This window comes from Chelonoidis abingdonii, chromosome 8 (assembly GCF_003597395.2).
Source record: "Chelonoidis abingdonii isolate Lonesome George chromosome 8, CheloAbing_2.0, whole genome shotgun sequence".
Classification (NCBI taxonomy): domain Eukaryota; kingdom Metazoa; phylum Chordata; order Testudines; family Testudinidae; genus Chelonoidis; species Chelonoidis abingdonii.
In genome coordinates, this window is record NC_133776.1 from 64,470,553 (window position 1) to 64,493,792 (window position 23,240).

The 23,240-nt window shown below is 55.9% G+C and overlaps 1 protein-coding gene across 6 annotated transcripts in view; it reads right to left on the reverse strand.

Moving 5' to 3' along the window:
- Positions 1 to 23,240, reverse strand: part of KLF8 (KLF transcription factor 8) — a 90,278-nt gene that overhangs the window by 5,991 nt on the left and 61,047 nt on the right. For 3 of the 6 annotated variants that reach the window (XM_032806305.2, XM_032806310.2, XM_075068713.1), the window contains 3 exons: positions 6,232 to 6,784; positions 3,097 to 3,199; positions 2,437 to 2,579 (listed from right to left, as the gene is read on the reverse strand). In XM_032806305.2, coding sequence (XP_032662196.1) covers positions 2,437 to 2,579; positions 3,097 to 3,199; positions 6,232 to 6,784 — 799 coding nt within the window. Of the gene's footprint in view, positions 1 to 2,436; positions 2,580 to 3,096; positions 3,200 to 6,231; positions 6,785 to 19,074; positions 19,346 to 22,676; positions 22,819 to 23,240 lie in introns of those variants that run through there. The other 3 variants (XM_032806306.2, XM_075068712.1, XM_032806304.2) reach the window with 2 other exon arrangements.

Here is a 23,240-nt window from a genome sequence, read left to right on the forward strand (position 1 = left end):
TGCCCCACCACGGCAGGGGTAGTTGGGTACAGCATGAAGTAGCTTGAATGCGACCCTTCCACGCAGTCACTGGGCTTGGATCCCCAGAGGAGGCAGAGGGCAGGCAGTGCTGTGGGGTAACAGGGAACTCAACACCCAGTTGTCTATTTTTGTTCACCTGGCTTACCTCCAATGGCTAGTGCACTTTTGGAGAAAATGCTCTTAACAGGCAGCGCCCTGCTCCGTTCTGTGAGCTCTCCAGCCCAGAGACAGCACGCTAGACCCACCCAATCCCGTATGAACCAGATCATGCCCTAGTTCAGATTCGTGAGACTCCTCTGTTGATCATGCCCTTATCATCTCCACCTTGGCTCATGCCCTTCTTGTGTGCTTAAGCTCCAGTGGGTGCAGGGGCAGGCCGTGTAGCTGGGAGAGCCTGAATGCCCAATGACCCAGTCCAGGGTTTTCAGTTTGGAAAGCTGTGAGCCCATGTCAGTCTTCTCCAGGCTTCACGGGGCGGGGGGAGGGCTTTTATTAGACGGAAATTCCAACTGCCAGCCTCACGGTTAATTGCTAAGGGAGCCATGCTGCTCCGGGCTCACAACCCACCACAATCTGCGTATAGTTCTGTACCTTGCTCTGCTGCAGTGGGTTGTAGTTCTCAGATGACCACGAGGGGCAGACGTCTCTCTTCTGGACACAGCTTCCAGGTGTCGGATTCGCTGTTGAAGGCCTTTACACATTCGATTTGAATGCATGGCCTTGAAGTGAGGGTGTGAGGGGGAGGAGATTGATATGTCCTGGGGGTAGAGGAGCTTTGTGACTGGTGCATTGGGCTTCAGATGAGCTGCTGAGCAGGCTAACTGGGACAAGGCTGTCATACGAAGGCGGATGTTGTCTTGATCCTCTAGGCATTTAGGCACCTAACTCCTATTGGCATCAATGTCTTTGAGATCATGGCCATTAGCCTTTGCACTCAGAATAGGATTATTTTTGCTGATCATGTCCCCTGGGGGAGGGCTTTGTCTGTGTGTGTGTGTTGTGTGTGTGTGTGTCAAAAGCCCTCCCCCAGGGGGACCATGATCAGTGTGTGTGTGTGTGTGTGTGTGTGTGTGTGTGTGTGTGTGTGTGACAAAAGCCCTCCCCCAGGGGGACCATGATCAGCAAAAATAAATCCTATTCTGAGTGCCAAAGGGCTAATGGCCATGATCCTCAAAGACATTGATTCCAATAGGAGTTAGGTGCCTAAATGCCTAGAGGATCCAGGACAACATCCCCTTCAGTATGACATGCCATATGTCCCAGTTAGCCTGCTCCAGCAGCTCATCTGGAAGCCCATGGCACCCAGTCACAAAGCTCCTCTAGCCCCCAGGACATATCAATCTCCTCCCCCTCACCCCTCAGCTTTCAAGGCCATGCATTCAAATCGAATTGTAAAGGCCTTCACAGACGATCCAGCACCTGGAAGCTGTGTCCAGAAGAGAGACGTCTGCCCCCTCGTGGTCATCTGAGAACTACACACCCATGCAAGCAGAGCAAGGACAGAACTATACGCAGATTGTGGGTGGGTTGTGAGCCCGGAGCAGCATGGCTCCCTTAGCAATTAACCGTGAGGGCTGGCAGTTGGAATTTCCCTCTAATTAAAAAGCCCTCCCCCCCGCCCCGTGAAGCCTGGAGAAGACTGCACATGGCTCACAGCTTCCCAAACTGAAAACCCTGGACTGGAGTCACTGGGCATTCAGGCTCTCCCAGCTACAGGGCCTGCCCCTGCACCCACTGGGCTAAGCACACAGAGAGGCATGAAGCCAAGGTGGAGATGAAGGGCATGATCACAGAGGAGTCTCACGAATGCTGAACTAGGGCATATCTGGTTTCATACGAGGAGTTGGTGGGGGTCTCAGCCGTGCTGTCTCTGAGGCTGGAGAGCTCACAGAAGGAGCAGGGCTGCTGCCTTTTAAGAGAAGTCTTTCTCCAAACAGTGCACTAGCCATTGGAGGTAAGCCAAGGTGAACAAAAATAAGACAAACTGGGTTGTGAGTTCCCTGTTACCCCACAGCACTGCCTGCCCTCTGCCTCCTCTGGGGATTCCAGCCCAAGTGCACTGCGTAGGAAGGCTCGCAATTCAGCTACCTTCATGCTGGTACCCAACTACCCCTGCCGTGGTGGGGCAGGGAATCTTAATCCATCAGACACTGCCACTCAAGGATTGTACTGGAGCCAATTCAGCGCCGCAGCAGTCCCTCCACAGAGCGGGGTCAGCACGGGCCCTTATCCTGTCTCTAGCGGTAAGGGGACCTCAGGAGGCCCAGCCACACCTTGGTCTCTGCTATGGTGAGAAGAAAGGCCATGGGGGGCGATGGGCCCGTGTGGGAGTCCCTCCCCCGCAGCACCGAGGTCCCCCGGCTGGGCGGTGGGACAGCTCTGGGGTGTGCCACAGGCTGACTCACCCAGCCCTACCTGTATGTATCCTCCTATGTGCTTTGAGGTGGGAGCTTTTCGTGTACACCTTGTTGCAGCCCTCGAAGTCACACTGGTGAATCCGCCTCTTCTTCAAGTCGGGGGACTCGGCCCGCTGCATCCGGGCCACAGGCGACCGCGACCTGGCCAGGGGGAGACAGCAGTGTCACCCAGCGCTGGGTTCCTGGGGTCCCCACCCTCTCCCCCTGGGCTGGCAGAGCCCCTGGCAGCAGACTAGGCCTGACTCGCGGAAACCAGGGAACCATCCCCCTACCCCAGGGCTGGCCTTACTTACCATAGCCAGATTCCACCCTCATAATGAGTATCACTATGTCAGTGCCCTGGGCAGTCATTTATGAAGCACTTTTGTGCAGCCTCATCAACATGGGGGAGGGGAAGCTGATATTCCCTCCTCTGCTGGGAGGTGCCCAGCATCATCACGGGCGATGTGGCGTTGGAATGCTGAGACCCAAGGGCAGTGATGCTGCCAGGGCACCCCCATCATTGCTGCTGCAGGGTCCTGGCAGAGGAAGGACAGATCCAATAGGCAAACTCTGCTTCCTCCGCCCCCCAGCCCCATGTTTCACAGGTGCCAATCCCAGCGCTAGCACCAAGAAGCACCCTAACCATAGTCCAGGGCAGTGCGTGGCTGCCACTCACTCTCTCTGCAGGTCCTGGAAGGGGGCTGAGCTGCTTTCTGTGACGCTGTCCTCGCTGTCACTGTTCATCTCCAGGGGGTACATGGAGCTGGGGTCAATTTTCACTGGGGAGGAAAGAGACCCACTGAAACCAGAGACAGAACCACAGCCACGTCCCTTTGCTCTGTCCCCAGCTCTGCCCAGGGACCAAAGCCACTGCACCATGGGATAACACTCCCTTCCCTGACCCAGAACCCACAGACTCCTTCCCCTGGGCTGCAGGAATTGGTCACCTCACCCCTGCCCAGAGCTGTCAGTGACATTGCCCCCCTCTCCCCAGCACAAGAGCCCTGAGCCCCCCCGAACCCACATCTCCTGCCCCTTGCCCAGTCACAGGGACATGAGCCAGCAGCACAAGGGAGCTGCCTGGCATGGCAGGGAGATGGCACTGGATGGGGTGCAGGGGACTGGACAGACAGGGTAATTGGGGCAGTGGGGAAGGTTCCCAGCCTGAGCCCAGCTCACCCCAGCTCCGGGGAAAAACCTGATCTGTCCAGTGGGAGGCAGCATCCCAAGCCAGCAGTGGGTTGGCAGCATCTCAGCCCCCACCAGACACTCGTAGCGGGCTGAGACAGGCCTACTCTTGCTCTGAAAGGACAGTGGGGCCTTTGACACGTCGAGCACAGGAGCAGGTCACAGAGCTGGACAGGAACCGGCTCGCACCCCAGAGCAGGATACCTGGCACAGCTGATGGGGTTGGGGGTTGGCAGCCTGGGTAAGGATGTGGCCAACAGTTCCACCACCATCCCTGAGATCCAGATCAAACCCTATGACCCAGGCCCAGCCCCACCACCTTGTCCCCTCCCCAACCCCTGGGCAAGGCACTGAAGCGTAGGTGCAGCCATCATAAAGAGCTCCCCCTCCCCCTTCTCCTGGTTCATTTCAGCTACTCCCGCCCCCCAACGTCAACACGTGTCCCTGGCCAGAGGGGAACCAGCCAGGGCCTCCGACAGGAAGCGCCTGGGAGTTCTTTCCTTGCCGGATGGGAGGGAGGAAGTGCTAGGAGTGGGGGGAGCCAGTCTAACTGGAACCAGAGCAGCCTTGGAGCCCGCCGCCGGGGGGGCCTGGGAGGGGAGGTCAAGACCCCACCCTGTGGCGAGGGAGAAGACAGCCTGCCAAACCGCCCCCTTCCCCCACTCCTCAGGATGGAGGGCAGACAGACAGCCTCCTCCCACAGCTGATTGACTCATGGCCACTCGACCGCAGAGCCAGGCGGCTCCCTGGCACTGGGGGGCCTGCCCCCACACAGTCCCCCGGGGCAGAAATCCCAGCTCTGCCATGCAGCTCCCGGCAGTGTGGGAAAGAGACAGGCGCTGAGCCCAAGGTGATGGGTGCAGCATGAGAACTGCAACAGATGGGGGGAGTGGGGCCTGCCAGGCGGTTGTGAGGGGTGGCTGATCCTCTCCCCCAAGCTGGGAACCACCCAACGCCTACCAGTGCTGATCAGCCAGCTGGGAATCAAACCCACCGAACACACACAGAGCTGGGACCCATCCCAATCGTACCCCCTCCCCAGCCTCTCACAGGAATCACACCCATCCCCCAAACACAGAGCTGGGATCCCGCCCGACCTGTGTGTGTGTGTGTGTGTGTGTGTGTGTGCGCGCGCATGTGCGTGTGTGTGTGCACATGCAGAGAACAGGGAAACTCCGTTGCTCCAGTAGGAATCATGTTCATCTCCCAACTGGGAAAACTCCCCTCCCTCCCCCAAACAGGAACACTGCAGTTCCGCTGCCCCCAACACACTTAGCCAGGAAATAGCCCATTCAGCACCTCCCCTCCATCCTCCCCAGGTGGTCCTGAATTCTGGGTATCCGGTTTCACAAGGCCCTGTTGAACACGCTAAGGGGCCTCAAGCCAGGCTCCCAAGCACTGAGGCAACCAGAGTCAGGGACCACCTGTGAAAGTGTGGCTGCAAACCCACCCCTCCCCTGCAACTGGGGAGCACCCCCGCCCCTCCCGACCAGTCTTGGGCACGCTGAAGTGCTCCCGCCAGGAGCTGAGTGCCACCCCATATCCCCAGAGAGCAGCTCCAGGGCAGCCAAGGCTCTCAAAGAACAGGGAAAAAGTCAGCTGAGCCAGGCTTTTAGGGAGAACCTCCCCTGCACACTTCCCCCCACCCCCATCAGCTGGCAGGGTACGCCAGAGATGGGACTCACACAGACACCCAGGGCTCTGGCCAGAGAGGGGCCAGCAGCGCAGATCCCGACTACACTAGTGCAGCTGGGACACCCAACAGCCTCTCTGATCGCCAGGCTGGGCTGCACCTTCCCAAGCACATGCTACATTTACTGGGAAGTGACTGAGCACTCAGCACGGCTGACATAAGCCCGGCTGGAACATGGAGTTAGACACCCAGCCCTGCTCCCAGGGAGTGGCTTCCTCTTGCCTTGTTTGAACTCAGAGCCCGTGGAGAAGGGACAGCCCACCTGCCACTACCACAACTGGCCACTTGGGGTCAGGGTAGCATCATGCAGTGTCATGCACCTACAGGCGAAGCAAGGAGGCAAAGCGTTTGCCCGCTGGGCACCACATGATGCCTGCCCATTGCAGCAGTGCCGGCACGCCAGGCTTCCTCCCACACCCAGCCAGATGGGCTTCATCACGCTCTGGGAGAGGAGCCAACAGGACCTTATGAAGCCCTGGCTTGGCTGCTGCCTTATGACGCTAGCCCTTGTGAAAGGTACCAGATGGACAGCTCTGCCATGGAACTGGGTCAGTGACAGGGCAATCTTCCGCCCACGGTGCCTCCAGCTGACGTGCTTCAGCCCTGTCCAAGAAGGATCCCACCTCCAGGGGTCCAGTCTCCATGGTCCAATCTGTTCATGGTTGGGCCAGTTCTGGGACCCCTCCACAGCTCTGCTAATACCCCTCAAATCCCAAACTGCTGCTTCACCCTGATAGTCCAGTCCTGGGCTCCCCAAGCCTGACCCAAAACCCCCCTCCCCCATCTCTTGGTGGTTCCTGCTTTGGGCTCCCCTAGTCACCGATCTCTGCTGATGCTCCTCAAATCCCGACCCACAGCCCTGCACACACAGCTCTGCCAACACTCCTCAATCCCAACCCACAGCCCTGGGGAAGAGAAGTGAGCCCTTACCAGATCCGGCATTCTTGCCATCGCCACCAATGAGGGGCACGGTGATGGCGGCGGTGACCCCGTCTGTGGGCATTGTGGTGTAGACCACGGGCAGGGACTGCACCACCACTGGGATAGTCTGCAAGTTGCCCATCTTGCTGGGCAAGTTGACCGAGGGGATTGTATGGATGACGTGCAGGATCTGCTGGCCCCCGCTGCCCTGCGTGGAGGCCAGGATGGAGCCAGGGGACAGCACAGCGGGGATGGCGGACGAAGAGCCCAGCCCCGTGGGTGACATGGAGACCACGGGGGCCTGGATGGGCGGCGCCACCAGCATGGGTGAGGACCTGATGGAGGAGGGCAGCAGGGTGGAGGACTGCAGCGACACCTTGGGCTTGTTGAGTGACAGGTCCACTGGCTCGGCCTGGGGCTGGTTGCAGTCACTAGCCAGCAGCTCTTCGGGGGGCTCTGTCTTGATGTCAGTCAGCAGCACCGGGGGCTCTATGGAGTTGTCCTCCAGCAGTGACGAGGAGCTCATCTTGGGCAGCACCTTACTCTGGACTGAGCCTGCAGCCTGGGACAGACAAGAGATCAACAATGAGGGCACTGGGGCGTGGACTGAGTGAGGCCAGCACATGGCACTTCCCATGCCCTCCACTGGGAGGCTCTGCAGCAACCGAGAAGAGGGAAACTGAACCCAAGTCTCCAGATTCCCAAGCTAGTTCCCCACCCACTTGGCAGCACTGCCCAGCATGACAAAAGCTCCACCCAGCAGGGCCAGGGGGCTCTTGGGAAATGCATCCCAGCACTATAGCTAGTCATGGACAGAGACACACAGGGCGCTGGCTCTGCGCAGGGGAGGGGATGGTGAGGTAGCTGCAGCCAACTACTTCCTCCAGGTCATTTTGCTGGTAGATCGCTAGCTTCTCCCCTTGGTGTTGACTCACTGCACAGGGGACAGGAGGAAGCTGGACTGCAGCCATCAGACACACAACAGAGCTCAGCATCTCAACACTCATCTGTCCAGGTACTGTCATGGCCCCCTCTGCAGCATCGGAGCACCTGGGGAGGCAGAGACCATCACCCCCGTCTTAGAGATAGGGAAATTGAGGCACAAAGAGGCAGTGAAGATTTCCTGTTGGTCACAATGAACCACTGGCAAAGCTGGGAGGGAAGTCCTGGCTTCCAGTCCTGTGCTCAGACCACACTGTAGGCATGGGCATCACACTGCCATGTGCCACGCTGGATTAGAAGGGGGAGCAGATGCTGGAGACATTCACCCTGCCGTGTTACGACGCAGCCCCAGACATGCCTTGGCGTGGGCAGAAGAACCCTTGCATTAACCCTTGCGCTTCTGGAAGGCTAGCGTTACCCCCACGCCCACCAACATACTCGACTTCCCTCAGGAACGTGGCATGGGAAACAGCAGCGTTCAAGGGGTAAACTTGAGAAATTCCTATTCTGACTTTTTCTGCATTTCGTTTTTAAAAGGAAAGAACCCCCGCCCCACCAGTTCCAATGGAACAATCCTTCCAATGCACCCAGCCGGTCTGGTGTCCCTTCAGCCAGGGGATGGGACGCAACCCCACAAGAGTCATTCACTGCATGTGTGCCCGTGTGCATGCAGGGAAGGGATCCCAGATTGAGGGGGAGGGGGGACAAGGAGTGAATTTGGGTCATGGGATAAGCCATTTGGAACTTGAGCATTGGGACCCGGAGCCAGCCGGGTGGAGCAGCCACACAGAGCTGGCGGAGGGCCAATAGGCTTTAGGCTCCCGGTGTGAGTCAATGATTCTCTCTTGCTCTCACTGCCTCAAAGTGGGGCGCTTGCTAAAACACTGGACAAAACACTCCACGGATGCTGCTCCAGGTGCCACTTTACCAAGCTTCCTGGTGTGGGAAGAAAAGTCGGGGGAGAGAGGGATGACTTCAATCTGCAGCCAGAACCTCCCTCCCCTGCCACTCTAGAGCAGACGAGGGGGAAGGGGGAAGAAGCACAGCACCAGGCAGCTCCAAAGCCCTGGCCTTTGAGATCAATGTGCTGGACATGCTGACCAAAGTCAATCAGAAAACGAGACTCCCCACCCACCTACCAGTGCAGCCTGGTTCCCCGGCTAGGCCTGCTGCAGGGCATGGGGATGGCTCCACAACTATCTCCAGTAGGGAGACTGCCACATGCTGCAACATGCAACCAGCTCATCTTACACAATGCCTCTGTCACAATCCAGGGCAACTGCACCTGTAGCCAGGCCCCCCACCTGTTGGGTGCAGACCCGCATCTCACTCCCTCCTGGCCAAGGTTTTCCAGGCTGCACAGCTCCCTGCCTGCACTGGGATATTCTGAGCAAGCCAGACTACCTGAAGAAGGCCAGCACCTGCTCTTTGCTTGCTCTCCAAAGAGCTGGAATTGCCAGCAATCACAAGCTACCAGGCAGCTCTAAGCAAGCACATTTATTCTTAAGGTGAAAGCATCACAGAGACCATGTCTTAAAAACAGTACAAGAACCTATATACATGCTTACCAGAGCTCATCCCCAACTCCAAGAAGGGTTCTGGTAGGAATTAGCCCTTCAAACCCCACCACAAGGTTTTTCCTGTGGTTACAAAGTGTACAATAGTCCTCAATCAGAACCTGAACAGTTCAGTTTGTCCTTTGATCTTAGCCTCATGTAACAGGTGATCAGCAGACAGAGGTCCACCCACTGCAAAAGACAGGTTGTGCATAACTGGGAGTATGGAATTTGCATTCATCTCCCCCTAGAAATTTCCCAGCAAAACCACTTCATTCGTGTCTGCCACATTGTTCAGTATAGTCCTTAGACCACCCAGGCCCATAATAACACTTAACCTTTGCAACTACTAGAACAGACTCCAACGGTACTTGAACTTAATCCAATAAGGTTTTTCCAAGGATACTACAGATGTCACAGCCTCTCATCCCAAAGGGCCCCACTATACACAGGCAGCAAATGCAGCTACTTCTGGGGTTCAGAGTAGTGGCCAATGAAAATGCAGCACAAAGAGATGGGAAGAGAGAACAGAAGCGTGTTACCAAGGATATAGGGACAACCACAGGGGGCCAGGGAATTCTGAATATCATGCAGAGCAGAAAGGACCCAGGTGATGAAGGTCTCATCTGAAAAAATTCCACCCAACCCAGCAAAACACGGTGGAAAGCCACTGAGGCATCTGGGAAGTTTAGTTTGGCTGACTTGACTCTGCCAGGATCTGAACCAACCACTGAAGGGAAACAAAGCAGTTCACACTTGATGCTTCAATCAGCATGTCATCCCTTCAGTGCTGATTTAGCCCCTGAAGTGACTGACACGGGATGGGTGCTGAACTGAACACCTCTACATAGCAGCATCTTATGCCGTAAGCATCCAGAAGAGGCTGCCTAGCCTAGTGCTTAGCTATTTGATGAGTAGGACAAGAAAAGGGTGATTTTTCAAGTTTCCCCACAAGCTGCTCTCTGAAACGCTCTAGGTGTGATTGCTGAGTGCTGTTGGACACCTTCCACTCCCCGTGACCTTCAGCCATCAGCCTGTGGGTTATGTAACGCTGCAGGAGTAAGGCTAGCATGAGTGTGGATTTTGTTTAAAGGGCAGCTAGCGTCAGAGAGTCATTCGCTCCTTGAGTCAGATCTGCTTCTGACACAAACAAGTTGCTATTCCTGTTCACTCGGCAAAGCCAAGACAGGGGCCTGCATTCTAGTCAACCTCATGTATGATCAACACCATTGCAGCCAACTGCAGCTCCCGGCTCACCATATGGCAGAGAAGCTGAGTGGATTTTCTGGTCCCAGGCCTGGTGGTTAGAAATGTCATCTCCTGCCATGCAAAGCTGATGGGGAACCCCTTGGGAGGCTAGGGAGAGACAGAGAGACCCGTGGAGCAGAGACAATGAGTAACAACATGTCGCTTCTGACTGCAGTATTCATTGACACCAGCTTGGGACCAATGTGCAACGCCAACATGCCACGTGTGGGCTAAGCATCGCACCTGGTCATCACAGTGCTGGCTGCCCATGGGTGAGGGTAGCCTGGGAACTGGACTCCCGATACTCTCTTCATTGGAGGGGGTGGAGGATCTTGTGCTATAGGGCTCTCCTGAGCCCCACTGGCATGGTGCCCAGGTCTGCCTGCTTCTCCCCAAGATAGAAAACAGGGTGCAAAATCGTAGACACCTCGTTACTGGTCTCTCAAAGGCTGAACACACTCATCTCACACTGACTTGAATGGCAGCTGTTCAGGACCAGGCCGCAGAGCCCTAAGGCTCCAGGGCAGCGTGTAAAGAATGCAAGAACATACTGAAAGCGTCCAGGAACGAGCTGTAACACCATGGACGAGGGCTCCCAGGCCCAGACACCACATCCATGGAGTCACACCACTCCCAGTTCAAGCCAGCAGGGGAGAGGGAGGTGGTGTTACTTTCTGGTTGGTGCAGACGGGCTTGGAGTCAGGACTCCTGGGTTCTATCCCTGCCTCAGTCAGTCACTGTGTGACCCACTCTGTGCCTCGGTTTCCCTACCTGTAAAATGGGTCAGGTGATACTCAGCTGCCTATCAGGAGGTGGCGTGAGGTTTAATTAACATTTGGGAAATGCTTTGAGGCCCTCGCTGGAAATGCAGGTATGTCTGTTTCCAGAGAGCACTCTAATGCCATGATTCCCTCTGCAGTGACACAGAAATACCTGGCACTTCTATTGGAGGAGAGCCCTCTTCATAAACACTCATTGACCCGCCCCTCTCCACACCCCTGGCGTAAACTGACACGCCCTGTCCACCTTTTACATACATGGTAACCAAGGCACAGAGAGGTGACTGACAAGCCAAGGTCACACAGCAACTCTAGGGCAGATCTGGGAATACAGCCTTCCCGCTCCCAGTCTGGGCCCTAACCACAGCCATGCCCTGCCACGCCCAAAACAGCAGACATCCCAGAAGCACAGTCCTCAGGACACTTGCCTCTTGATTTCTGATGTGCCATCTGGTCCTGTTCAGCGAGAGTGGGTCAGCAGAGGGGAAGGTTGGCAGAGGGATTATGCTCAGTAAATCCTCTGTATGGACGGACACACTCCCTCCTAAAGCATGGACAGATTCGGGACAGCAGGAGTAATGTGGGGCACAGATCAAGGCTCCTCCATCCTGCTTGCTGGCTTTTCCAGCAGCAGCAACTCACTCCCAGCCCTTTGGCAGAGGCTGAACTGCAGAGGAAGAACCAGAGGGAGGAGGGAAACGGTAACGCTGGGAGAGGGAGGGAGATGGAGACAACCCCTGCTCAGCTGGGAGGTGGCACAGAATGACTTGACACAAGGGAGAAGGGAGTCCTGGGGGCTTGGAGGAGGTGACTGAAGAAGGGGGTGCTGGGATTTTATGCCAGAGGGAACATTAAATAATGAGCACGAACCTGCCTCCCCCTGAACACAAGCTATTGGCAGCCTCAGGAGAGGCATGCTGATGCCCTGGAGATGGAGCTCCCCTCTAGATCAGGGTGGGCAGGGAGGAGCCAGCATTGCCCAGCCTGTCCCCATTTTGGGGATACAGAGGCCTCCAGCGCTGGCACCCGAGGGCCCTTTCACCAGCACTGCTGCATTCGCTTTTGAAAGAACAGCCCTTCCCCCTCCCTTTGCCCAGCAATCCCCTCAGCCAAGTGCAGTCTGGAACCAGCCCTGACAGTAGCAAGGGGAATGTATTCTCTGCCTGACCCAGGAGTCCAAGTGCTGAGAGCATACCAGAAGAGCTAGGTGCCCTGGCTCCAAGCCAGAGAACCCAGCTGCCCCCCACTTGAGGCAGGGCCAGGCTACTGAAGTCCAGGGCCTGCTAGTAGATCTCCATGGCTAACATGGCATGATGCTAGCAGGGCCCCAGATTCTGTGCCATGATTGCAGCTTGCGTGGTTCATCTCATGGCAGGCTGGTACCTGCATTGCTGGGCTTTAGGAATGTGAAAGATCTCCTAATGAACCTCAGTCCTAACCCGCATCACCCCTTACTATTCCAGTCCTGTGCTTCTTTGTCTCACACTGCTGTCCGCTGCCCCTCAATCCCAACCCACAGCCCCCACTCCCATCTCATCCTAGCCCTAGTGGTCCTGGGCTCCCCACACATAGCTCTCTGCTGCCCATCAACCAACCCACAGCCCCTCTCCTAGGGGCTGGGCTCCCTACACCTCGCTCTTTGCCACCACTTGACCTAGACTAGCTGGTTGTGAGTGCAGGTCCAGTCCTGACCCCTACGCAGCTCACTCCAGACAAGACCCCCCTGCCATTCCACACCCGAGCTCTGGATCAGAACTGGGGAACTGGGCCAGCCTGCAGAGTGGCTTTGCAGGGACTGTGACAAGGCTGCCACGGTGGATTTCATGCAGGACCTCAGCTAGTATGTGAGCCTTGATCTCTGAAGGCAGAAAGCCAGGGCATTGACCCATCGCCTCAGACTGTAGTGCAGGCCCCGAGCAAGGGGCAGATGGCTGTGTGTGCACCTTCAGAGCAATGGGAGGGGGCGGGGGGGAGATCTGCATCATACAAACACCAGCCCCACTCCTATGCAGCCAGATTCCTGCCCCACTGGCTCTGGATGCCAGCCCACCCTGGGCATTGTGCACCACTGCAAGGCCTGGGCTGGGGAGAGGCAGCAGATGGAGCTCATGCATGCTGACCCTCCACTGGGGGATGGGGGGAAGTGGGAGGGAGAGAAGGAACAAAAAGCCCCCCCAGCACACCCCGAAAGCATGGAATAGGCCTGCAGGTTGCCATGAGAACTAGATCATGGTTGAGCCCAGAGAGCAGCTCACATGTCCACACTCCACCCCCTGCAGAATGGCCAGAGGTCACTGGGACAGATCCAACCCCTCCCTCCCAGCCCCGCCAAGCCACCTTAGGACTGCAGGGGGATTCTGTCCCCAGCCCGAAGGGTTAAAGGACATGGCCAATCACAGCCCAGAGCAGCAAGGGTGAGCTAGTCGGGTGCTCAGCTGCCCCGTGGCAGCAATCAGGGGGTCCCTGGGTGGACCAAGGTGGAGCTGGGCTCAGAACCCTGGGCTCTGTTCTGAGGCTCCCATAAACATTTACTTGGCTGCTTCCAAAGTAACGTCAGCCGTGCGGCGTGGGGGCCCCCCAACCGACCAGGGTTGCCACCCTCTTCTGATAGTCAGCGAGGCAGCCACAGCATCCCAAGGCTTTGAGTACCAGACGAACCAGCTGAGGCCTGCAGCCTGCGCGTGGACCAAGCCCCAGAGAGGCAGATGGGGAGAGCGCTGAGTCAGTTTATCATCCCTGCAGGCCCAAGGGATGGGCCAGCGGGGTTGGCCCACAAGGAGACGACTCTCATGGAGCTTGTGGGACATTTGCTGGTCGCTGGCTGTGAGGGAGTGCTGCGATGAGAGAGGACAAGGGCTCCCACCAAGGCCAATTTGACTCCTAGGAGAGGGGCACCCAGCTGCCCCTCCCACAGGAGATAAAAGAGCAGGGGGTGAGCAGTGATATTCCCTCCCTGCTCACTGGGAGTGCCCATACGTCTCCCCCACAAGATTCAGTGGAGCAGTCAGCACCTTGAGCCTCTGGAGCTGCCAGGGAGCCCCACAGCCCGGCTACAGTGACACAGAGAGGCCCTCCGCAGTGGGCGGGTCTGGCAGGCAAGAGGGGAGTGGGGAGAGGTGGGAGTTCACTATCTAGGCCAGGGGTAGGCAACCTATGGCACGCGTGCTGAAGTCGGCACGTGAGCTGATTTTCAGTGGCACTCGCACTACCCGGATCCTGGTCATTGGTCCAGCAAGCTCTGCATTTTAATTTAATTTTAAATGAAGCTTCTTAAACATTTTAAAAACCTTATTTACTTTACATACAACAGTAGTTTAGTTATATATTATAGACTTATAGAAAGAGACCTTCTAAAAACGTTAAAATGTATTACTGACACGTGAAACCTTAAATTAGAGTGAATAAATGACGACTCGGCACATCACTTCTGAAAGGTTGCCGACCCCTGATCAAGGCAAAGCTGTGCTGAGCATCGCCCTGGTGGCGCATCCCCAATCCCTTACCAGTCTGCTGAGGAACACAAGAGAACCACACCCAAGCCCTGGTCAGCAGGATGGGGACTGCCTACGGGATGTCAGGGATCTGTGGGGGGGATTAACCTCAGGCACAACATTAACCCTTCAGGCACAGGGGTGAGTTGCACCAGAAGGTGGCTGGGTTGCGAGGGGAGGTCACCGTCCCAGGGAAGAAGGGGTCTGCGGCCAGGAGGCTGGACTGGGAGCCTGGAGTGGACCTGGTTTTACCCCCAGCTTGGCTGAGAACCAGGAAGCAGTAGGGACTCAGTGGCGGCAGAAGTTGTCACCACCTAGCATAGAGCCCAGGAGCACTGGCAGCTAATGCCCAGGTGGGGAGAGGAGCAGGATGTGTGCCAGCCACCCAAATATTTGCAAGGGCTGTGGGCGTGGCTGGGAGGAGAGGCATGGCCAGGGGAGCCAGAGGCTAAGATGCAGCCCTCTCTTCAGATCCCAAATGGGGGGGAGGGAGGGAGGGAGGCGGAATGCTAGGATGAGACGGTCAGACTCACACCCTAGCCCAGCCCTGAACCACCCTCCCCCAGTCCCTGTCACTGTCACCTCCATGCACCCAGGACCCTGGCCATACAGGCCACTGCTCTGAATAGGTGCAGTGTCCTGGCCAGTTCTGATGCGCTGCCTGGCCGCGACCCAAGCCCTTGCAGGGCCTGGTGACAAAACAAATCCTTCCTTTTGCAGGCAAGCTGAGGCGGGCCCAACCCACGGCTGTCACTCCCTGAGCAGAGCCACCCACACAGAGATCCTGTTGAGAGCCTGCCTGGCTGCTTGCCTCTCCCCTCCCCCTCCCTCTGGCAGCCAGGTTAGCCCCATCGGCTATGCGCAGCCCCAGGCTCTACTCAGGGCGTCAGCCAGGCTAGGGATTAGCTGCACTCTGCAGGCCGTGCCTCCCCCCAGCAGTTACAGACAGAGCTGGGCTTGAATCCCAGGAGGGTTAGAAGCCCTCCGGTTCAAGCCACCCACCCCCTAGTCTACAGACTGGCTGATCCACCCCACAGAGCCCTTCCCCACCACAGCCCATCCAACACCCCTGGAGATTTATGGCCTCATTCAGCCATCCCTCTGTTTCCCTTCCCATCTGCTTTCCACATCCAGGCTCCTCCAGCCAGGCGGAGCACAGATTTCCCTTTGATCCAGGCGCCCCAGCTCCCCACAAGCCTTTTATCTCCCAGCCAGCCCTGCCTCTCCTGTCAGTCCCGCTCTGTGCAGTGCAGGTGTCTCTGACAAAACCATCCACAACAGTTGCTGTCAGGCCTTTCGCTTCACATCCTTCTCCAAAACCAGACACCAGGATGGGATTCCACAGAGCACCCCCCGTTCCCTCCCTGTTAATGCCTTCCTGCACATGCCACTCTGCACATCACTGAGCAAGCTGCCCCATGCTGCTCTCCGCCCCCTCTACTGCCAGGGGCTCAGTACATCACCCCCACCAGCCTCCAAGCTGGAGAGAACAGAGGCTGGGTCCAAGAGTGGAAGCAAGCTGTTGCAGTCAATCAGGCATTACCGCTCTGGGCCACCAGGGACAGCACACGGCCAATGCAGGCCAACTCTCATTGGAACAGCAAGGGGCCACCATTGAAAGGATCCAGAGATGCCCCCGATGATATACCAGTCTGAACTCACAGAGTCATTTGGGCCTACAGAGCCAGGCTGGAAATCTCACAAGCTCAGCCTCTCTTGGGGTATTTCTGCATATTCAGGAGCTGGGAAGAAGCAGCATGAAATATACAAAGAGCAGTGGTGACAAGGGGTGTGTGTGTGAGGAGTTACGGATTGAGTCTGGGGCGAAGGGGCAGTCAGGCTGGTTCTGTTCGACCCAGGCAGAATCCAAACACAGAGCAGACCTACCTACGCAAAGGGAAGTTGGCAGCAGCAGAGCCTTTCAAGACCCAGTGGTACAAGCTGTTAATGCTTAGGAAGCTTACTTAACACAAACATATGTGGATAGGATTTTGTGAGTTTATGTTCTAAGGATATTTCTTTCCCCTTGAGCAGTGAGTGAATTTAAAAATTCCCTGGCTAGGATTCCAAATACTGAAGCTTTGGGCTACGGTCAGAGGAAAACAGGCTGGAGACGGAACGTGAAACTGACCAGCCCTGTTCCAAAGTCCCTGATGGGTTCAATTTGAAGCCAGCTGCCTCAGCCATTAAAAGGAAATCTAGGGTTAAAGCTATTTTGTTGCAAATCATCTAACCTGTTAGCAGGAATACCAGGAGCATAGGAAGTGCCAGACTGGACCAGACCAATGAGTCCACCCAGCCTGGTATCCTGTCTCTTCAGAGAGATGTGCAAGATACCCCGCAAGAGACAGTTATGGGAGAACAAGCCCCTACACGATATTTCCTCCCAGCCCCCGCAGTTATGTGCTGAAGCAGGGGGGTTTAGATCCCACTCTGGAGTTTACTGAAGGAAGATTTTTTTTTTTTAAACCACGTCCCTTAAGAAAAAAAGGAGTGATGGCCCCAACTGGCTATCTCTGGAGTCAACGGGAGATTGGGCACAGATGTCAAAGAAAGCTGAATTGAGCCCCCAAAAGAGCATGAGCTCTCCAGTTAAGGCAGAGCTGTTCGCTGCCTCGTGGTGCACAGATCCCTGTGCGGATTAGGTGATGTGCAAGAACCAAGATATGCTGGTTTGACATTTCCTTGCAATCACCTGGAAATCCGACCAGAATGGTTGTGCATGCTGGGGAACCGCAGCCTAGGTCAGCTAGCTCTGAAATCAGCAGCCGCGGGCACCATCTCCCACCCCACCTGCGGCTCAGCACAGCAGGAGAGGAGTTAGACAGGAAGTTGCCATGGGCTACAAGGAGCTGTAGCTTTCAACCAGCAAGTGGGATGCATGTGCCAGAGATCATCAGTCGTTAATCACTAGGGGACTCCAAAGCACCATAGGAATCCTGTAGCTCTCCCCTGGGGGCCTCCGATTCAGGGGTACAATTCCCTGGTTATTGACCCAAATGGCCAGTCTGTGTTTGAGCACCACTAACAGATGTAGTCAGAACTGCCCAAGTTCTGTCATAGTCCCTAGACATTAATCAGCAAAAGGAGATTCTCCTTGAGCTCACCTGGTAGTGGTCTATGTTGTTGGAGTATCACAGTCGCTACCAATTAGTCACAGCATGTGGCCCTGGGAGCTGTGGAATGGGACTATGAATTCCAAGACAACACGGGCTTATAACAACAGTCCTCAACCTGCCACTGAGCAAGCTGTGTTCCCACAGCCCCAGAAATGGAGGACTGGGGTCCTCGAGCCCCAGGTCAGGAATCCAGCAGGCTCCTTTGAAGGAGGTGACCTCCAGGAGCACCTACAAACCTGCCTCAACCTCCCTGGGAAAGTGTGAATGGGGAGTCCAATGCTCCTCAAACAAGTGAGATGGGGAGCTGCCTTTAACATTTAATCAGTCGCAAACGAACAGCAACAGACCCCAGACCCAACTCCTGATGCAGAGGCCGGGAGGCATGGAGTGGGGGCAACGCAAAGGGCTGCCAGCCAGGCTTCTATCCAGCAAGCAGGAGCTCACCTGGCATGAAGAAGGTCTGGAAATCACTGTGCGGTCAACACCACGTTATCCTGCTATTGTGCTGCCTCACTGCATTGCCATGTGGTCCTGTGACTCCACGGGACCGGGGTGACTGAGATCCAGCTGTCCCCTTCAGCAGTGAGCCACAATGCACTGTGTACTATGCCAGCAAACAGCTCAAGGGCTCTGTCTGGACAAGCAGCCAGGAAGATGCTAGTGCCTAAGCTATACTAGGGCTCCTATCATCTGGGGGGGATCTGAACCAGGTGTTAGCAACTGTGGGGAATTTGGAGCACAGATGCTTAGTGTGGTCAAAGCCAACAGAGCACATTGATCCCACGGGCAAGATACAGAGACCCCACAGAAAACCCATCTAGAAGGACCCCCACAAGATGTCCTACAACAGGTGGTAGCAAACTAGCAGCCCAGTCCAGCCTTCCAACCAGCACCAGCTTCAATGACCTTACCATGGGGCTAATGGTCACCCCAGGTTCCAAGAAGGGCAAGGAGGCCTCACAGCAGGGAGATCCCAGGCTCCCAGCACCAAGGGTCAAAGGTCATGGGAACCAAGGGAAGGGCTGCATTCAGAAGTGGCTCCAAAGCAGGAAACATCACGAGCCTCTCAGATCCAAGGGATCAGCAGACATAGAGATGCCAGGAAACTACAAGCCAAGATGCAGCAAAGCCCTTTATACTGGAGGCTAACAGCACTGGGAGGCCAGCAATTTCCACCACAGCATTCCACAGGCCCAGCACAAACACACCACGGGTCCTAAGCATCAATGCAGGGCTTGAAATCCAGTCTGCAGAATCCTAGCAGTGTATTTATAACATGCTCATTGCTGGGGTATCCAAGCTCAGCTGAGATGAGAGTTTCCTAGCTCACTCTCGCTATTTCCTTGGGGACGCAGGAGGCGGATCCACGCACAGCAGAGAAGAGCACACCAGACCTGACACAGAGCCAAACCTACTGTCCCACACCCATGCACTTCAAAGCCCTGGCTCCTTCCTAAAGCAAGAGATGAGGCCCATGGAATGGAATTGCCTCTCCAGTCTGCTTCAGTGGCACCTTTCTCCTTCCCCCACCCCCACACACAAACAGCACCAAGGGGGAAAAAACAAACATAGGAGCTGTATTAACATACTGCACCCCAGAACTCTCTATCAGACATAGGATTAGCACCACTTGCAACAACAGCCTCATTCCCCATGTTCCCTCTCACTGGCATGCAGCAGAGATTCAGACATCACACTCAAAGCCACAGAAGCTTACATTTCTATAGTGCTCATCCCCAAGGGCCATTCCACACGCACAATGCAGCCATCTCTGGAGTGAAATGCGGCCACTGTTCAACAGCAACATTCCGCAAGAGTTCAGGACAGGAAGTGCCGGAACAGAGAGTGTCAGGGCATCCAGTCTGACTTGCTGTATATCACATCAAGCCCAAAACCCAGAATTCAACCGAAGTACTGCAGCCCATGGGCAGAAAACAGGAGGGACCAATGTGCACCAATGCCGAGGCCCCTGCAATGGCAGGTAGTTAAGTAAGATCTACCCAGATGATCCTAGCAATTGCCCAACAATCCCATATCCAGCTGAAACTGCTGGGGAAATGCAGGGAGATACTATATAGCTGTGGTTAGCAAAACTGGAATAAACCGCTGAGTTAAGGTTAGTATGATGGGGTTTGTAACTCTGGGGTTGGACTGACAATCCCAGTATCTCTGCCAAGTTTTCATCTGACGCTCCAGAATTTCAGTTTGCACTGAAGTAAGTAAGGCCATGTGTAGACAGCAAAGGCTGCACTGATCAATGAGATGTAGCCTAACCACTGCATCCGCCTAATGTGCGCACACTTCAATCAGTTTACACCTGGTTTGAGTCGAGTTAGCACAGGTCTGGTCTACACTAGCAAATTGGGTTGGCATAACTACATCGATCAGGAATGTGTAAAATCCACACCATAGTTACCCCAGTGTAGACAACACTAGGCTACTGCCATCTCTCCTGATGGGAGTGTCTACAGCCACGCAGTGGTTTAAGTGTGGACATGCCCTATGTCTGCAGAGAGCCTGAGACAATAGCTCTGAGAGCTGTGAACTGCTCATTCCCCTCAATGGCACTGGAACTCTGATGGCCCAGGAATGATCATTTAAAGGGCAACACTGTTAGCTATAGAGGAAGCTTCCTGCTAGTTGTTAGTAGTCCAGCCAAAGACACTTGGAGGGATCCTGAAACAGCAGAACTTGGGGCCCCGAGGTCCCTATGGATTTCTTTGTCTGGTTTTCCTTGACTCAGCAGTAACCAGATTTGCAGAGGACACCAAAGTGGAGGGGGAAGTGCATATGGGAACCTGAAGAGATTGGAGCAGCAGGGGTTGCAGGCAACATGGGGAGATTTGGTTACTAATGAATGCAAAGCTCCTGGTCCCCAGAGAAGAGATAAACACAAGGGCAGGGGGGAATGTATCCAAACAGCTGCACCCACTGCTTTAAGGGGAGTTTATTTTCATCCCGTCCTCTTAGCATTGTCCTGACATTGCCTTTCCATGTAATCAGGTGCTGGTCGAGTTCTGGTGGAGAAGCCGTGGAGGCCACAATGGGATGACATTCAGCATTAGGAGTAGCTCATAAAACAAAGGGCTCAGGATTCTGCCTTGGGAAACAGCTTTGCATAGACCCAGCATTCGGCTCCACAGCAGGCTCAGCTTACCTGGCGATCGCCAGGCGATACCACGGGGGAGAGGGCATGGGAAAGGCCTGGCAGGCTTTCAGTGACAACGCTGGAGCCTCAAGTCCTCCATGTCTCCAAGGCACAGGGACAGCTCAGGCTTCCCATATACCAGTCCCGGCTGAAGTTCTGACCGAGAGAGAGAGAGCACTGCCCCAGGGGTGGGCAGAGTTCTACCTGCACCCACCTGGGGTCCACCACTGCTGCCAGCTGGGAACATCTGGCCCCATTTCCCACCGGGCTCAGCAGAGATCCACCAGCTGCTGATGGATCTCTGCCCCTCCTAACCAGGACAGGACAAACTCTAGTGACCATGGGGAGAGAGGCCCCAATCCCATCCCTGACCAAACCATAGCCAAGGACACACTTTCTTTGGGACTCAAAGCAGCTGGGAATGGCTTCTGGTGGAGCTGGGGCCTCAGTGTGGAGCTCAGAAGAGCTCTGGTGGAGAGGGAATATCTGAAGTTGGGAGACTTCACACATGGCCAGTCCCACAGGGGCACCGCAGATCCTCCTACTAGCCCCGTCCTCATCTTCAACGATCTCACAAGTGAGAACAGACAAGGGACATAACAGCTCAGCACTGCTTGTGTATCCTCCAGGAGGGCCCTTCCCAGGGCTCCGCAGACTGGCCTGTCTGGCTGGGGGGCAGCACAGAGAAGGGCTTCTTGGGAGCAGTTAGGGGCATCACTCAGGAGAAAGAAACATTCTTTTATCCCTCCTTCCCAAGGGCTTCAGCAGCAGGGAGGTCCCTGACTCTTTCTATACTAGGGGCATCCAACATGGAGCCAGCAGGCCAGATCCAGCCTCATACAGTATTAGTGTGGCCCACATGATGCATGTTCAGGCTGTGCAGAATTGTGGGGTTCATTTAAAGTATGTTTCTAGCCTTCCTGGCTGCAGAAATAAAATGGGCCTGAGTGCACAGAGAAGGCACAAGTCTGCCTGAGTCTGCAGACAGCCTTAAACAGTAACTCCAAGGGGTGAACAGCCCTGCCCCCTACTAATCTCACTGGGGTGTCAGCTTTAAGGCCTAATGAAAACACTTCTACGGCAATATTTGCTATTCCAGGGCTGGATGGAATGGGAAATGGCCGGGGGGGGGGGGGGGGGGGGGGGAGTGGTGCCCTCCAGAGGTGGGAACTGGGAGCTGCTGCAGGGGAGCAAATGCAGAGGTGGAAAACAGAGAAGAGGGTGAGGTAAAAGAAAAGAGACAAAGGGGCAGTGGCAGGGCTCTGACAGGGAGCAGATCCCCCACTACGTGATGCACAATGCAATAACCACCACATTAGCCACAAGTCCCCCTTGGTCTCTGTGCAAGCCTTCCATCCACACTGTGGGACCCCTGTGGAGGGAGGTGTATACATATTCTGGACCATAATGAAACCTGGAATCCAGCCCAAACACCCCTTCTCCCTGCCAGGTCTCCCTCCTGCTGCTGCCACCAAGTGTCGGCTGAGGGCATCAGACTCTTAAACAGCAGGGGAGGCGAGTGGGTGCGGCACACCTTCATCCTCCTCCCCTCCTTAAAGGAGCAGTGCACAAGCCACAAATTGTTCTCCCGTCTGTTCCTTAAAGGTCCCCCATGTCCCAGCCCTCTCTTAAAGGGGCAGTGCACCCTGCTGCCTCTGGCCTTGCAGCCCCCTGGAGGTCTTTCTGCTTTGGCTTCCCATGCACTGGCTTTTGGGGAGGAGAGAGGCACACACCCATCCCCCTCTCTGCACACACCCGCCCGCCCTCAGAGTCCAAAGTAGACTGAGAATCAGAGCCCTCCAGGGCTGAGCAAGGCAAAGCTGCCCCACCCCCACCCCATGGCTTTAAGGCCCAGTGGGTGCCCCTCCTCCTCTCCAGGGCTGCTATGGCAGAGTTGGGGGAGGGATAACTGGGGCCATGACCAGGACTGGGGCATGTGTGAATGGTGGGGAGATAAAGCTGTTAAAAAGGAGAAGGGTAGGCCTGGGGATGTACCCGGCGAGGGCCTGGATGAAATGGGGGGCTTGGGGAGATATCCTGACCCCCCAGGAAGTAGCTTGCCTACACCATGCAGCCCTGGAGCACAAGAGTGGAAAATGCCACCCCAGTACTGCTGCCTGCCCCGAGGGGAGCATCCCGGCCCCCTGCCAGAGAATCAGCCAGCCACTTACCGCCCAGCCGGCACGCGGTGGGCTCCTCCGGTACTGCACGGCGCTCATGCTGTCCACGGGGAGGATCATGCTCCTGAGCCAGGCTCCAGACGGCTGCCCCTCACCACGCGCGAGGTCCGCACAACGCTCCCGTTCCTGGCAGCTGGGAGCAGGCAAAGGAGGTGGGATACCAGCCCGTGTGGGTGCAGTCGGAGTCCTCCTGCAAAACCCAGGGCTCTGCCGACTGGTGGTCAGGGTGGGTCCCCTGTTCTCCCTCACCTCCTCCGGCCTGTATGCCTGGCAACTTGGCACGCTGTTGAGGTCCCTAGATCCTCGGCCAAGTCTCTGCCCCACACGCCTCTCCGGTGAATGGAAGAATGAGAAAGGGGAATTTGAAAAAAAAAAAAAAAAAAAAAAAGGAGAGACGTGGCCTGACAGCGGCTCCTTATTATCGATACACGGTCACGTCGGGGTCTGCACAGGCCCACGCCTTCAGCCTTCCACAGAGATGCACAACCGGGAAGCAGAGCTCTGCTCCTCCACAGAGGAGTCTCTCTCTGAATAAAGAGCTGCCTGCTGCTGGCG